This window comes from Trichosurus vulpecula, chromosome 8 (assembly GCF_011100635.1).
Source record: "Trichosurus vulpecula isolate mTriVul1 chromosome 8, mTriVul1.pri, whole genome shotgun sequence".
Classification (NCBI taxonomy): domain Eukaryota; kingdom Metazoa; phylum Chordata; class Mammalia; order Diprotodontia; family Phalangeridae; genus Trichosurus; species Trichosurus vulpecula.
This window is the reverse complement of record NC_050580.1, coordinates 166790174-166805981: the sequence shown is the minus strand read 5'-3', so window position 1 is coordinate 166805981 and position 15808 is coordinate 166790174. Positions and strand designations below refer to the sequence as shown.

At 46.2% G+C, this 15808-nt stretch overlaps 2 protein-coding genes across 2 annotated transcripts in view; one reads left to right on the top strand and one right to left on the bottom strand.

Moving 5' to 3' along the window:
• The window catches only part of ONECUT1 (one cut homeobox 1), a 53080-nt gene extending 44170 nt beyond the window's left edge, over positions 1-8910 (bottom strand). Inside the window, exon 1 of the mRNA XM_036769483.1 lies at positions 7466-8910. Coding sequence (XP_036625378.1) covers positions 7466-8555 — 1090 coding nt within the window. The 5' untranslated portion in view covers positions 8556-8910. The remainder of the gene's footprint in view (positions 1-7465) is intronic.
• Positions 974-10227, top strand: LOC118829658. Its single transcript, XM_036736590.1, has 3 exons — positions 974-1024; positions 8907-9338; positions 9904-10227. The coding sequence occupies exons 2-3, from the start codon at positions 8952-8954 to the stop codon at positions 10225-10227; spliced, it is 711 nt and encodes a 236-aa protein (XP_036592485.1). The 5' UTR covers positions 974-1024; positions 8907-8951.
• The last annotated feature ends 5581 nt before the right edge of the window (positions 10228-15808 follow it).

Here is a 15808-nt window from a genome sequence, read left to right as displayed (position 1 = left end):
TTTCCTGGAGATGACTCTACACATAAAGTGGTCTAAACAAAGAACCCAATTTCCCTGGCTCTGGCTTCGGGGGATTTTGTTTTCTAAGAAAGAAAAATAAAACAAAGCAAACACAATCCTAACATTTCTTTGAAGGAAATGTAGTCCATACTGCCTTCCTTTAGGGTGCCCAAGCCTAGAGTCAAGTGAGAACCATGTTTTCTAGTCATATGGCTCCGATCTTGATATGGTCAAATAGGTATTACAACAAAAGAAAGTGCCCAATCTAAATGCTGAGTAAATCTACTTTGGGGGGGGGGAATGCTCTAAGAAGAATAAAAATTTATGGTTGAAGCTGTCTCCTTACTGGGGAATTTTTCAGCCATAGGTTTAGAGGGCCTCAGTATAAATCCCCTGTATACTACAATACCAAGTCTGAGACTTTTAAGTTTTTATATGTGATTTAGTCTTCCTCCTAACAATTAGAGTTGCCCAAAATAGAATTGACTGCCTCAGGAGGCAGATTTTCCAACATTGAATGTCCTTAAGCAGAAATTGAATGACTCCAGTCTGGAATGCTGTGGAGAAGGTTCCTATTGAGATATCTGGAGGATATGACCTTTGAGGTAACATCCAACTCTGAAATGCTATGCTTCTATGCCTCATCACCCTGCTTCTCTTCCGATCCATCTTCTTCTTCCTAATAGTGTTGTTATTAATATTAATTATCATAATGACTAGACATTTTTAAAATAACCATAGCAATAAGTTCCTTTCCCTTTGAACTGCCTGCTGAAACGAAGGATTCCCCCAGCTACCAATTTGCCTTATATTGGCCAGTAGGGGGCAAGCCCAGCTTCTCAAAAAACAAGCTGTAGCAGCTGGGCAACTGAAGGTCGGCGGAAATGTAGGGTAGCATGTCAATATTATGCATCCAGAGCTCTAGTGTAGACACTTCCCAGTTACCTCATAGAGCACTAGAGGAGTCCTGCTCCCCCTGGATGTTTTTGTAAGCAGCAGACCAGAAGACAAAGACTATTCCAAGGTTTGTACCGGCTGCTGCAAACATACCCTGGAAATATGGGGTCAAGAGGTGATTAGTGGGGAAGCAGAGGTGTGTTTATGTGGTGGTGGTGGTGGTGGAGATGGCAAAGCAGAGCGGTGATAACAGTTCTATTACCTAAAAACCCAGCAGGACAGAGTTCTGCTGAGGACTCCATGGATACCCGAGTGGGGCCTATTGGCTGAGCAATGTTTGCTACTTCCATCCAAACAGATTTTTTTGCCTCTGAGAGGGAAAGCCCCGTGAGGGTAATGTGCGAAGGTGTACCCTGAAACGAGATTTTCTCTATATTGCAAAGTTGGCCGTTTCCACAAAATGGTAGTACCCAGAAGGCTGGGGAAAGCTCTTCGGTCTACCAACCACATAGGGAACTTCTTCCTGGGTCTGTAACCTTTCCCCTGAATTTTGTTGTTTACGATGATACCACAAATGAGGGGAAAAAACCTCAACAACAAACTATTCCCCCACTTCCTGTAAAGGATGGGGTCGGGGAGAAAAGAAAGGAAAGGGCAGCTGGAGTACGTGCAGTTTCACGCAGTGTCACTTAGGGTAATTTCGGCCTCACGCACAACTTCGTAGAGCGCATCTGCGGATACTGACACGAAGACTCTATGTATGGCAGAGCAGGTTTTGTTACTGCCAGTTTCGGTCACTGTAGGTGACTGTGAGAGAGACAATGATAAGGACACAGAAACGGCCACTAATACTGGTAGCCGAGGGAAGGTGGGGGGACAGAGGGGGTAGGAGCTCCGTAACTCTAGTTCAGCCCCCAAAGCTGAAATTGGGCGTTAGTGTGCGTGAGCTCGGAGAATGTATGTTTGTGTAGAGGATCTTGCTTGGGGTGAAAGGAGAAATAAATCCCCAGGGGGCTCCCAGCTGGGCCAGTTCTGCCCCTCCCCCGCGGTCCCTTTGTTCACCGCCTCTGCTCTACTCAAAGAGCAGCTGCAACTGGCTGAGCCTGGGCCAAAGGGATGTGTGTGTGTGTGTGTGTGTGTGTGTGTGTGTGTGTGCGTGTGTGTATCTGTGTCTGTGTTTATGTTGGAGGAGATCCCGAGGCTGTCTCTTTTCTATCATATACAGCGTTTCCTGAGTGGGCCACTTGTAGGGTCAAAAACCGCTTTCGCCTCAGAATTGCGGAAAGTTCCCCCCTCAACCTTTTAAAAGCCGAGCTCTTAGCCCACTCCAGGTGTTCCAAGCAATCCGACTAGTGGAGCTAACTAAGTCCCTCTCTCCTCTTGCCTTGGACCCGGGTTCCGGGCCAGCCCTAGCTTTCTGGCACAGAAGAAACGAAGGGACCTGTGGAAATGCTCCTTGGCTTCTCTCTGCCCTCCTTCCCCCAATTTGGAGAAACATTAACAAAAAGCAAATTGAGTTATGCAGGATTCAGTTATAAATCAACCAGGCCACAAGGCCACTTACAGCAAACAAGCCCCAGGTTGGCCCCGCCGCCACTTTCTCAGATTCCGGGTGACCAGGCGCAGGGCTCTGGGCCTCTGGATGAAGACAAGAGTATCTCTGTAGCTCCAGGGCGAAGTCACTTTCTCTGTCCAAACTCCCCCACTCTCCTCGGAATTTCCCAAAGCAGAACAAAATGCAGGATCTGGAAGGGGAGGGACTGGGGAAACACCCGATGCTCAAGATTGGAATGAGTCTGAGCCAGACCTGCTGATTTTAGGAGTCCGTTCCCCTTCTCCCTCAGTTAGTTTAGGACGAATTCTTTTCATTTTTATTGGTTCCCTCTGGATACCAGCATGAGGCATTTCCGAAACCTCAGTTGTATACACGCAGAGTGTTTGAATCCAAGGAGATACGGAGCGGCGCTTTGCTAGGCATGTTCGGGTTAACAGATTTAAGTACAGAAGGGTGAATGAAGGCAAAAGCTTCCTCCACATAGAGTTCCACTTCCCGCCCAGACGGGTTCAGCAGCTCGGCCAAGCACATTTATGGGATCTCTAATTGGAAACTAATCTCCTCCTCCGTTTGATAGGCGTCCACGTCAGAGGCATGTCACCCCACCCCACCCCACCCGGGACACAACACTCTAGCGGCGAGAGAGAGCTGCTGGGCTGCATCTTTAATGGGGAAGCAGCGATTATTACATTGAGGAAAAAATATTGATTTTTTTCTTGCATCTAATTCCGTGAGACTTCTCTCCATTGCCCGTCTCATAGTAGCCCAGTGTATCTAATTTTGTTAGGAAACGCATAACATATTACAGTAAAGCTGAAGAGAGGGGGTTGGGTATGTATATGGGGAGGAGAAGTAAATATTTGGGGTAAATCTTCCAGTTACCCTAGGGGCCCAGTGGCCTTTCTCCCACAGTTGCTAATCAAACTGAGACCTCTTCAGGTCCTCATTGGATCCCAGCCCTATCTCTTTCTCCAGTCAGGAGCTCTAATTGGGTGCTTTTTGGTCTTCACGTTTGTAGTGTGCTCCCTTAAGCAACACATATACCAAAAATCGCATTCATGGTAACATTTTCCTTCCTTAAAAATATAAATTTGCTGGAGGTTTCTCCTCTTTCCCTTAAAGGGACAGGATTGGGGGGAGTAAAGGCAAGGAAAATGCTAACAGTCCAATGAAAGACTCATTCTAGTCTTCCACTTCAGTAATTTTTTAAGGCTTCCAAAGTCATGGAGAAAAGTCACCCCCAAACTACTCCTCTATTATCCCTACAAAAGTTTTTTTTTTTAAATAGAAGTTTGATCATAGCTTCAAAATATTCCTGTATTTCACAGCCCTTCACAAGGTACCCCTAAGGCTATTGAAAGGTTGCACACCTCATGCTAAGGCTTACACTTTAATTCCATCCAGGTCATGATCTTGACTATCCTCTGTTCCTATTCATTTTCTCACTAACCATCACCACATCGCTACTAAGATAGCTTTGTGGCCGAACCATCCTATCCCAATCTCCAGGTTCTCACAGTTATCTCACGGCCTTTTCCCTCTAGGATTTTTTTTTGTCATATAAAAGGGAGGAGAGGAGGCAAGAGAAAACTCCCTTGCAGTCTATTTTTACTTGTTTTAAATAAACACAAATGTATTTATTTGGGGGCAGTAGGTTGCCTTTATTTCTACTGCTGAGGTAGCTCTCCTGCTGGGGGAGGAGGGGAACAAACTATTAAGTTTTTAATATAAGAGTAGAAGAAATTAGACAGGAAAGGGAGAGAGAGAGAGAGAGAGAGAGAGAGAGAGAGAGAGAGAGAGAGAGAGAGAGAGAGAGAGAGAGAGAGAGAGGGAGAGAGAGAGGGAGAGAGAGAGAGAATTAAAGACAAAAATTGGAGGAAAGAGGGGGCAGTTGCTGGTTAAACTGTGAAGTAATACTGGACATCGGAGAGAAGAGTTCTGTCACCATTTTCATTCTGAGAAAATGTGATGGGTCAGTACCTTGACATACTATCTATGTAACCAACTAATGCTCCCTTTTTCTGCCTGATTTCTGGCTAGGTAATAGGTTAGGGAGAAGACTGCAAACAAAACAACTTTAGAAACCCATTCCCTCTGGAGGGCCCTTCTAGTCCTACTCCAATTCCTGTCTTGAATAAGAGGCCAAGGGAGATCAACTCATTCTTTCCCTTTAGGGCAAGCCATCAGTCTCATACATTGGTTCTTGCTTAAGGACCAGGTGCTATAGGTCATTTGATCAACTGATGGGAGAGTATAAGTCGGAAAGGTGCTACCTGGGGTTCAATCTCTGGTAATCTCCCAGGCCTTAGGAGCAAAGAGAGAGGGAGAGGGGATCTCACTGATTCCTGTCAACCTGGCCTTTCACAAATGCTTAGGAGAAAATTGGAGTTGCTATGGTCTGCTCTCCAGAAAGACAAAACCTTGTTTCCATTGTTAGTTCAGAGTCCCCACTGTGCTTGCATCTGACTGTAGTGAAAGGGCTCCCACCCTGGAGGTTAGTGATCCAACCATTCCTCGCCACCTCAGCTCCTTCCCAGTATATGTCTAAATGCCCACCTTCATTCCTCTGGTGTCTGGGCTTGTCAGGCCTGCCAGACTTCCTTCCATCTCTTAAGACAAAAGCTGAAGACAGTCAATGTCATTGTCTTTCCCCAAATTAATAGGAGACCCAAAATTATGGGGTTGGGGAATAGAGACCCAGGTACCTGGTGGCGTTCTGAACTAGCAAGAGGACACATCTTTCCTAAGGAAGTGAGGAATTAGCTTCCAGAGTCAGGAAAGAGTAGGAGGCTGTATGCCCCTTCTAAGTCTCTCATGATAGAAACCTGGGTCTAGCTCAACAGCTCAACAACCTGAGGGCAGTGTGTGTGTGTGTGTGTGTGTGTGTGTGTGTGTGTGTGTGTGTGTGTGTGTGTTTGTTACAGGCTTCTTGGTGATCAGAAGTCCCATTTTTTCCCCCATTGGGGAAAGGGAGGAGTATGACAAACATACCTCCCTCAATGAAAACATTGTCCTCCCTATAGGGGACATGGGGACAGATAACAGTCTGTGGTTGAGTAGTCTCTTCCCTCAACCTCTTCCTATTTCCAGAATGACCCAGAGGGGAAGTTGGAGTAGTGAATGTGAAGAAGGCTTCGTTTAAGTGGTGCTGAAAAAAAAATGAAGCAGACAGAAACAGAAGGATCAGTGAGTACAGTCAATGGAGTACAGAAGACACAGGATGGGGTTCCAGGGTTAGTGGGGTTGGAACAGTGAGGTCAAGCCAGAGAAAGATTCAACAAAAGGAAAAATAAAAGCAAATAGATGTCGCAGTTGGGTTTCAGATTTAAGTTTTAGCCCTGACAGCACCTGGCCTGTCTCTCTCTCCTCATTGGAAGGCGATGGAGTTAGGGGGACGACCCTGCAGGAAGGGAGGGAGGGAGATAGGGGAGCTCTGGCCTTCTCCTCTTTGATTTTAGCCTGTGAAACGGCTCAGTGCCCCCGGCTCTGGCTCGAATTGACTGTCTCTTGTTCTCCTGGGACGAATTAATGGAGAACGATCAGTTAATTAACAAACCCTCATTCAGGCCTTTACCATTCTATTCAAGCCACTCACTCAGCCTGGGAGCAGGGTCTGAGGTGTGGAGGCCGAAGGGGGCGGGAGGATTAAATTAACCTAACTGCAGTCACAATTCGGCCTCTGATCCTTGAAAAAAAAGAGAATCAGTTTCATTTCTTCTCTCGGCTACAGCCAGCACCTGGACCCCCTGTTTTCCTCGCTTCTCTGCCACGCATTTCCTCTTAGTTTTTTTTTTAAATGTCACAAATTCCTCCCATCCTGTGATAACTAGATTCTAGCTCTAGCTCTTCCATAAAACCATAAGAATAGGGAGACAGACAACGCTCTTTCCCTAATACCACCACTGCCGAATATCAATACCAGCGGGTCACAGACTGAAACTGCCAGGACACAGAAGCTGGTAACCAGTGCGGGTCAATCACTCTAATGCTTCTTTCTTACTCCAGCTCGGAGCTGAAAGCTACCGGCGGGGCTTCGTTCCTACCACATTTTGGATTCTCAGACCCTCCCCCAGATTTGGGGATCAATTTTTCAAAGAAGCAGCAGAATAAAATGCAATGAAAAGTCCATAGCATGCAGGCACCTAAAGAAACTCAGCTTAGCTGGGCACAAGCTTGTTTCCTCTCCCTCTTCTTTTCCTTCTCCTTTTCCCCGCCCCTACTCATTCTAAGAAAACATTCAACTCCTCAATAACTGGTTTAGTTCCAAGGAAAGAGAGAGCCAAGGAAGATAGAGAGAGAAGGATGAGGAGAATGACCGTTTATAGCTACATACATGAACACTCACTAGACACAGACACATTGGCACCTAGCATAGCTGCTTATATAGGATCGGACATCAGCGGTTGTAAATTATGAAACACTTTGGCCCGATGAAGTAGAATTCCAAGCAGGACCCAATTCCCCTACGTACATAAATGTAAGTTCGAGACACTAAAGGCTAGAAGTCTTTGCGCATCTCACTCAGAGCACCTGGTATGTTCTGTTCCATTCCCAGAACCCGAGCTTCTCGTACTGGACTGGAGCCCAGGGCATTGGACTGTGAGCCCCGTGTGAACAATATGAATACACATTTACAATAATACTCACCGGTGTACGCGCGTGCACACAACACGAGACTAGGTTGGGGGTAGACTGGGCAGCTAAAGATTCTGGCAGGTATCGCGGGTTTTCCCGAGCCGCTGCCAGCCCTGTTTCCTTACACAACCTCCGGAAGCCTGAGCCCCCTGGCACCTGCGCTTGGGACTGCCTGGTTTGGGTCCCGTGGAGAGAAAGACAAGGGCACAGAGAAAGGGAAGGGAAGCAGCCTGACCTGAGAGGCCACGTACGGCACGTTTTTTCGTCCCTGAATTGACTTGTCTAGGTGGAGGCGCAACTAACTACCAAATCAAATTCTGTGTCCTCTATTCTGATCTCCCCAGCATCCTAACTAGCTCCTCTGCCCTCCTGGCTCACCTGCTAACCGGAGCGCTGACATTCGCTGGAATTCCGGCTCCTGTAACCACTTCCACATTCTCCGGAAGGTCTCCCGGCCGGATTTCAGTTTGCTCCAGGGTTTGGGGTTGCGCAGCAGGTCTGAGAGGGTCCCTTGCGAGCGGCACAGCACCCTTTGAGCGAAGATGGCCTGAGGGATGCTGTACCGCTTGAGCTCGGTGGTGATCCGCTGCGCCACTTCTTTGGTATTGATTTCTTCCATTTGCCCTGAATTACTTCCATTACTGACCTGGGAACCGGTCACCGAGGGGTTTGGCTCCCGGGCGGTGCCCAGGATCTGCCCGTGACCCTGGGCATTTAAGTGGGCATGGGGGTGGTGCGGGAGGCCGTTGATGGGTACCATGCCTGCGGAGGTGGGAGTGAGGTGCTGTTCCCCGTGCCGGGCTAGCATGGCGGGATGGTGGGCTTCGAAGCCGTTGGGGGTGAGCATCTTTTCAGCGGGCATGGTGGCGCTTGGGTGGGCATAATGGGGCAGTCCTTGTTGGGAGTTGTGGATGCTCCCCAAGCCAGAACCGGAGAGGGGCGAAAGGCTCTGGCCCATGCCGGGTACGTCCTTGTGGTAGGGGGTGTAGAGGTTATTCATGGACGCTAGTCCCCGCTCGTCCCGCATGAGAGTGAAGCTACCGCTCACATTGCCGGCTATCCGCTGGTGGTGGTGAGGATGGTGGTGGTGGTGGTGGTGGTGATGATGGTGTGGGAACTTGTCCGAGACGGTCGAGATGGGAGGTAGAGGCTGCAAAGGGGTTAACGTGGTATAAGTGCTGGTCATGCTCATACCTGGAGGGGTCTCGCACGCCATGGTCATGGTGGGGTGCAGGGGCCCCGCCAGGGCGTGTTCGGGGGGTCGGTGGTGGTGGTGGTAGTCCCCGCCGCTGTCCAGGATGGACGCCATGCCCATAGAGCGGGGGTGAGCGGGCAAGTGGCTGCTGCGATGGGCTACGGTGCTGCGGTGGTGGGGGCTGCTGCTCATCAGGTCGGCTGTGGCGGGCACCGGCTCATGGCTCACCCCGTGAAGATCGCCAATCGCCTCCATCGTCAGCTGCGCGTTCATTGTGATTCGTGCGACCCGGCGGACAAAACATCTATCTGGCCGGGCAGTGGGAACGGTGTAGGAAGTCTTCACATCTGGTGGATGCGGGTTGTTTCGCTGTTTGTCTCTCTCTCCTTCTCTCTCGCCCCCACCTCCCTTTCTCGTTCTTTGCTTTCTTTCTTAAAAATTAATTTAAAAATGTTTGAGCTGCTTTGGAAACACTATCCCTCCACCCCCTGTTTCCTTCCTCTCCCCTTTCCTCTTTATAATTATAAGGCCCCCGGTTCCTTTAAAATTGCCCCCGCAGCAGCCGTGGTTGGTGTCTGGCTGCGTCCCTCGCCATCTCTAGCCATGTCTCTTTTACTGTTTCAGAGTCTCTGGCCACGGCTCCGCTGCTGCTATCGGAGGAGAGCTCGCATGCGCACTGACACGGCCCCCACCCCCACCCCCATTCCGGGCCCGGCCAGTGACGTCCCCATACATATTAAGGAAGGGGCCAGGCGCTTTCCTATCGGAGTCCGGCTGGGGAGTCGCGAGCACATGCAAAAAAGCGAGGAGGGAAAGCGTGAGAGGAGCCTGGAGCTGCAGCTGCAGCTGGAGATGCGCGTCCTGTTCTGTTTTCTTGGATGGGCTCAAGCCCGCAGTCTGGCTTTAAAGGATTTCTCCTCCCAGCTCCTGGAAGGGGAGGCCGGACCAGGCCGCCAACCTTTGTGCTCCACTGTTGGGGCCAGGGGGCCGCGTCATCCCCGCCCCCTCTTATCACAGCAGCCTCGGGGCCTTAGGCTGCAAGGGAGGAGTGCAAGGGCGGGGCTGTCAAAAGACTGGGGGGGGGGGGGGTGGTGGTGGTGGTAGTGCTGGTGGTGGTGGTGGTGGAGTGGAGCGGTGTGGAGAGGGCAGAGAGAAGAACTGATCCTAAAATCTTCCAGATTTTTTCTTGACCCTGGGTTGGAGTGGGATGCGGTGTGGAAGGCAGTAAGGGAGGGGAGCTGGTGGTTTCAGCTTCCTTTTACCTCTGACAAGGACTTCTGGCAACCCTCTTTTTCTCCCCCATCTCAACCCTAGGAGGGAAGGGTGAAAGGGAAGTGGGACAAAGTTTTCCTGGCGATGGCCTTGATGGGACAGTGCCAGGAATGGCTTGAAGGCCGGTTCTACCCCGAGCGCCCGGCCCTGGGGGCGGGGTTCAGGTGGCTGGGGTCGGGGGTGGGGGCGGAGGGGTGTCTTTACCCACCTAGTTCTTCCCAACTGCCTTGTTTCCTCCAGCCTTTCTCAGTAATTAACACTGCAGCCAGCCGAGAGTCTCCTTCCTTTCCAATGACTTGGCATTTTCGGGGGTAGGTGGCGTGGGTAGGGTGTTGGTTTCCCACCGTAGGCGAATTTTCATTTTAACTTCCGGGTCCTGGCGGGGCAACCGAGCTCTCTGCTGCCCGGGCGGAGGGTCCAGTTAGTCCCCCCGACCATTGTCCCGTTTCCCCTGCCCGCTGGGCTAGCCGGCGTCCTCACAAAGGGGAGACTGCGCAGAGCTCAAGGACAGAAGAAGAAGGGGGGCAATGGGGGACATCGTACCGGGTGCCAGCCAGTCTTCACTTCTAAGCAGCTACTATTTTCCTTGACCCGGTCCCGGCTCCAGCCTAGACCTCGCCCATCCCCAACGAGAAAAGTCCTTCGCTTTACTGAAAGGAGCTTCAGAGAGTGAAGATTTGAAAACAGATTCCAGCTCTTCCCCTACACCCTTTCTCCCAAAGCCCAATCTTTTAAGGAACCAGATCCACATGGGAATAGGACATCTCATATTCGCCTTTGCTCCCTCCTCCTCCAGGCCAACCTCAATTTCACAGTGGAGATAGACCCAGGCTTTAGCCGGGGTGGGGGAGTTGGGGAGGCACTATAAGGGGGAGGCAGTAAAGCGCAGAGCTGGCCCTGGTGCCGGGAGCACGCCAGCCCACCACATGCCGAGGTTTTCTTTCGTTTACAAAAGGGTGGGGGGGTCACAAAACAAAAGGCAGAGAGCTGCGCCTGCTTAGGTGCTTTTATCCCTTGGAGAATGGACAGATGTGCTCATTGTCTGCCTGTGAACAATAAAGGCCTTGCCAGGGACGCAAGGCACCCCCCACTAGTGAGGAGGGGGGCTGGGTGGAAATTAAATGGCGCTCAGATTCAGAATACCTATATACCAAGTCTGGGAACACGTGGGTGCGAGGTAAATCCTGGTCTCCTTTACTGTATTTGGTGCTCCTTTCTGGGCCACTTATATTGGCCTAGGACAGGTGACACCTTAGATTTAAAAAGGAGGATCTACCTGAAATTCGTGCCAGAAAAAGCATGAGAAGCAGACTAGAACTTATGGAGATTAGAGCCCACCAAGTATCAGCTCCCTGCCCCCGAGTTGTAGGTGTTCCTTATATGTAGGAGGGGAAGGGTTCTGGCAAGCGGTATGGGAGATGGGATGTGGTAAGGGGGCAGCCTGATAGTAGTAAACGGTTTTGGTTGCATACTTTTTTTCTAGGGCCTACCACCAGAATTGGGTAAACTTGAATGACAACAGGAGGCAGGCTATGATCGAGGTAGTGGGCTTTTCTTTGTTCTAAACCCAGGTAGAAAAGTTTTCCATTCGGCTCTGTTAGGGACAGTCAGTCTTGTACCACTGGAACTGACCTGGCTTCACCATTCTAGTTGATTTAATAGAATCAAAGATTTAATAGGATTTCTGAGCTAGAATCTCAGAGGATACCCAATCTTGTCCACGTAATGTTATCCAGGCCCTTCTTGAAATAGAAGTATAGTGACAAATGATAATCCAAAATCCAAATAATAGGGTCACAATAAAATGATCCTGTCATATTACTAGAAAAAAATAACTACTGACACACACAACACTTAAGGTTTGCAAAGCACTTCCCCTCACAATGTAATCATGATTATTGTTGGAAGAAAATGACAATGTGCGAATGTAAGTTCCTTGAATTGCTTCCATGAAATCATTGCAGTAACCACTATGCTGCACACAAACTGGATTGTGGGTCAAAAGATATTTGTGGAATATCACATTCTGAAAATTACTAGATTCCTTATATGTGTTTTCTTCATCTCATCATGAGAAAAGGGATCTCCAAAGGCTAATGTTGCAGTCATATGTCTTGGAAACAGTGTCACTTCTTTTCCCACCATCCACTCCAAAAGATTGATTTGCCCTCATGATAACTTATTTTTCAACAGGTAACAAGAAAAAAAGAAAAAGGCAAATACCACTAAGTGAATAAATTGTTCATAGTTTTCTTTTTGTGTAGTTAAGTAAGATTTGATCCTGAAACACTCATGGCAAGGCCCCCAACTAGGTTTAGTAAGAACTGCCTGGAAAGGTCTGAAAGAGTACAATTGAAACCCAATCCCAACAGCTTTATGTGCAGGACTTTGGTTAAGTGTATATTTATAAGAAGGATGTCCAAATAGAACTATTGGACATGTGCTATGTTTGACTTAACTCAATTTGGTTTTTCTATACTATATTGCATTTTTGAAGGGGTGCATTGTAAGTTTAGGATTAGTTTCATTTTTGAAGTATTTGTTAGTCATCTTTTATTCAAATTTTTCCTTTAGACACTGACATCCCATAGTCAGAGGAGAATGAGTGACTTTCCATTCAGGTCTTAAAAAGCACCACCTGCTCTTAATTTTGAGGAACAGGTATCACCACTATTTCTAATGGGAAACAAGGAGGGCCTCTTATTCTTACTTAAAATGAACAGGAAAGAAATAGTAGGACAGGAAAATAATTTATATATTGTCTGGTGAAGCACCATGTGCTTAACTTTATATACCTGATGAATGATGCTTGATGGTACATCAGGTGGCAGCACATTGTGGTGTAGAGTGCTGGATTGGCATTCTATAGTCCTGAGTGAAAATTTTGACACTACCACTTTCTACCTGTGTGACCTTGGACAAATCAATTAACCTTTTTGAACTTCAGTTCCCTCATTTCTAAGTGAAGGATGTTGGACTTTATAACTTCTAAGCTCCTTACCAGCTTTAAATATAATTCTTTGAGAGTTCATGATTCTTTGAGAGTTTGGCCCCTAAAATTATCTGTTCCTCAGACTTTCTGGAATCCTTCTAGGGAAGAGGGCTCAAAGCATTTATCAGTCTAGAAACTACTACTCTTTCCAATCATCAGCTTCTATAAGTTTCAAATTCTTCTGATGCCAAATTTCTGTAATGAAAACCAATTTTGTAAATTTGTGTGACTAGGGGATATTATTGATGATTATCCTGAGGTTGGGTAAGACTTCAAGGGCTCTGAATTCACTGTTAACAAAATCTTTCAGAAAAGGCAGCTAACTTAAAAGGAAGAGTCTGTTGATCTGGGTTCCAGCTTGGTTTCTAATCAGTCATATGGCCTTGAGCAAGTCACTTGGCCTCTGGGTCTCTGTCAGCAAAATGAAGATAATAAACCTACATCAAAAGGTTGTTTTTAAGGATCAAATGAGATAATGAGTATGAGACAAAGCACTTTGCAAATGTAAGGTATTATTAAGAAGAAAGCTCATTTTCATAACCAAAAATGATTAAAGGTAAAAAAAATCATAATGTTTCCCCCCTCATCTCCACATTTAAAAACATGTTCATAACGTGAAAAGAAGAAGGAATTTTGGTGACTGAGCTCTTGGTACTAGAAACATTTTGTGTTTTGAACCAAAAAGAACAAGTTATGTTATTAGAAGATAATTTTCCTGGGGGAATGTATGCAAGTCATACTATTTTCGTACCAGATCACAGAAGTGATGAGAATTGATTGTGAACTTGGTGTTTCTGAAACCTGGATAGAAAAAAGAAAAATATGAAGGAGTTAATAGTTGATAAAGGGGCTGAAATTTCACCAAATAATAGCCATCCAATGCCTTCCTCTGAGAATTACTAATTTTTTTCCACTGAAGGAAAGACCAAGATTAGTAGTGTTAGTTCTCTTTATAAGTAAGAGAGATTCAACAAATTTTTGCATGCCAAATTTCAGAACATTTCAGAAGAAATATTGAGTCACTTACTCCCAACGCATATTTCTTTAATATTCATATAAATGTACGAACAGCATAATTGTTAAGAAAGAAACCTCTAGGGCTTAAAGACAAGCTAGGCAGACTTTGAAAGCATACACTCATTCCAACAAACAGAGAGACAAACAAATATGTGTAATTAAGATCCTACTAGTGAAAAGAGCCTTGTACTAAGGACTTTGGTGGTGGTTGTGGTAAAGACCAATTTTAGATATGATAGATTCCTGCCCTCATGGAGCTTACAGTCTAGTAGGGAAATAATACATTAATACCATCTCATAGTGAGCACATTGAAGAGGTACAACAAAGTTCTATATAAGCTTTGAGAGTCAAGGTCATAAACTAATTGGAGGTGGGGATCAGGGAAGGGTTTATTAAAGAGATAGCATTTGGGATGGGCTTTGAAGAATAGGCAGAAATACAACAGCAGAAAGTAAGAAAGTCTAATCATATGGAACAGCATGAACAGAGGCAGGAGAGGAAACAGCATAGAAACAGGAGAATGAAGTCCTGGAGAGCAAGTAGTCCATTTTTATTGTAGCACAGAGTGTGGGTAGGGGAGTAATAACAGATGAGAATGGAAAGGTAGGCTGGTATCAGATAGTGGAGGGATGTGAATGTCAAGCAGAAGCTTATGAATATTACTCAGTATGTTATGTGGAGCCCCCTCAACCTTTTTGAGTAGAGGAATGATATGATCAGATCAGTAACTAAGGAGATTAGCCCAGCAGAGGTATGGAGGATGCATTGGAGCTAGAAGAGAGTGGAGGCAGGGAGATGTATTATGAGGTTGCTGCTACAGCCCAGTCAATATCAAAGATTCATGATAAGGTGGTAGCAATGCAAATGAAAATGAGGGTTCTAAGTTAGAGCCTTTGGAAAGGAGGGATTAATCGGGCTTGATAACCAACTGATTGTGAGAGGCCAGAAAGAAAAAAAGTAAAATACAACATCAAAGTTTTAAGCATGGAAGACTGAGTGAATGGTGATGTCACAGAAAGAAGGACAGATAGAGGTAGACTTAGAGAAACAGAAAGTAAGCTTGTCCTGAGGATCAGAGCTGAAAAGACCACGTGGCACATTGGTTCTTGGATTCAGAATGGAGTGTGAGAATGAAAACCTTAAGATGAAGCTCAGTTCTTTGTGTTCTCTAAAATGCCTATTAGACAGTGCAAGGATGTAGGGTGGGCAAGGTAGACTGTTGCCTAGGGTACAATGTTCATTCAACAAGAATTGATTATCAGGGGATGGGAATTTTGATGCTTTTTAATATAACTTTTAAACTAATCAATGACTTTGCAATCATTAAGGCAAGAAAAGTTACACTGTAATCACTATTAAATGTGCAATTGTGCTGGTACATTGAGAAGTAAGATTTTATTATGCTGTTACCATTTCTTCAAAGAGAGATAAACTATTCTTTTAATAGTTTAGAATAGTAAAGAATGAATATCCTTTAAATTTGCCTTCACACTTTAGTAGGGGTTGGGAGTATATCGGGGCGGGGGTTGCGGGGAGGGGAAGAAAAGGGTTGAAGAAAGGGTTAAGTATTCAGATTTTCTAACCTTGCTAGGCTCTGTCCTTGGGAATCAAGTGCACGTCAGTAAAACTCAGTGTGTGTGTGTGTGTGTGTGTGTGTGTGTGTGTGTGTGTGTGTGTGTGTGTGTGTGTGTATGATGATAATGATGATGATTTATGGTGACCTGAAAGCTTGATACCAGCATCTTTGAATCTTTTTTCACTCACAGTTCTTCTAATTACTCTGAAATTCTTGCAATTCTGTTTACTTCAGATGTTCAGAAATTTTTTGGGGAGTTGTATACTGGAAAGAGAATAAAGAAATTTACAGGGGAAGAGAAGAAAAATCCTGATGATTTGCTAGTGTAAAAATATTTCTTAAAACTAGTTCAGAATTATTTTTTTCCACTCCTTGGAAGTGAAAAGCACCTTTTCTCCTAATAGAAAAGAGAAGTAATAGAAACCAATTAATCCAGGATGGCAGGTTTTCAGTTGATTTTTTTCCCCTTTTTCTTTTGTCTTCCATTTTGCTTAGCATATAAGGCCTTTCTCTGCTTTTCTCTCATTAACTTTCTCCTTCTCCTTCAACTTATTATACACATTCTCATTAAATTTCTCTTTCTTCTCCTCTTCTTCTCTCTTTTCTTTCTTCCTTCTTCTGTCCCTCCCTTTCTCCCTATTTCTCCTTCCCTCCCTTCTTCCTTCCTT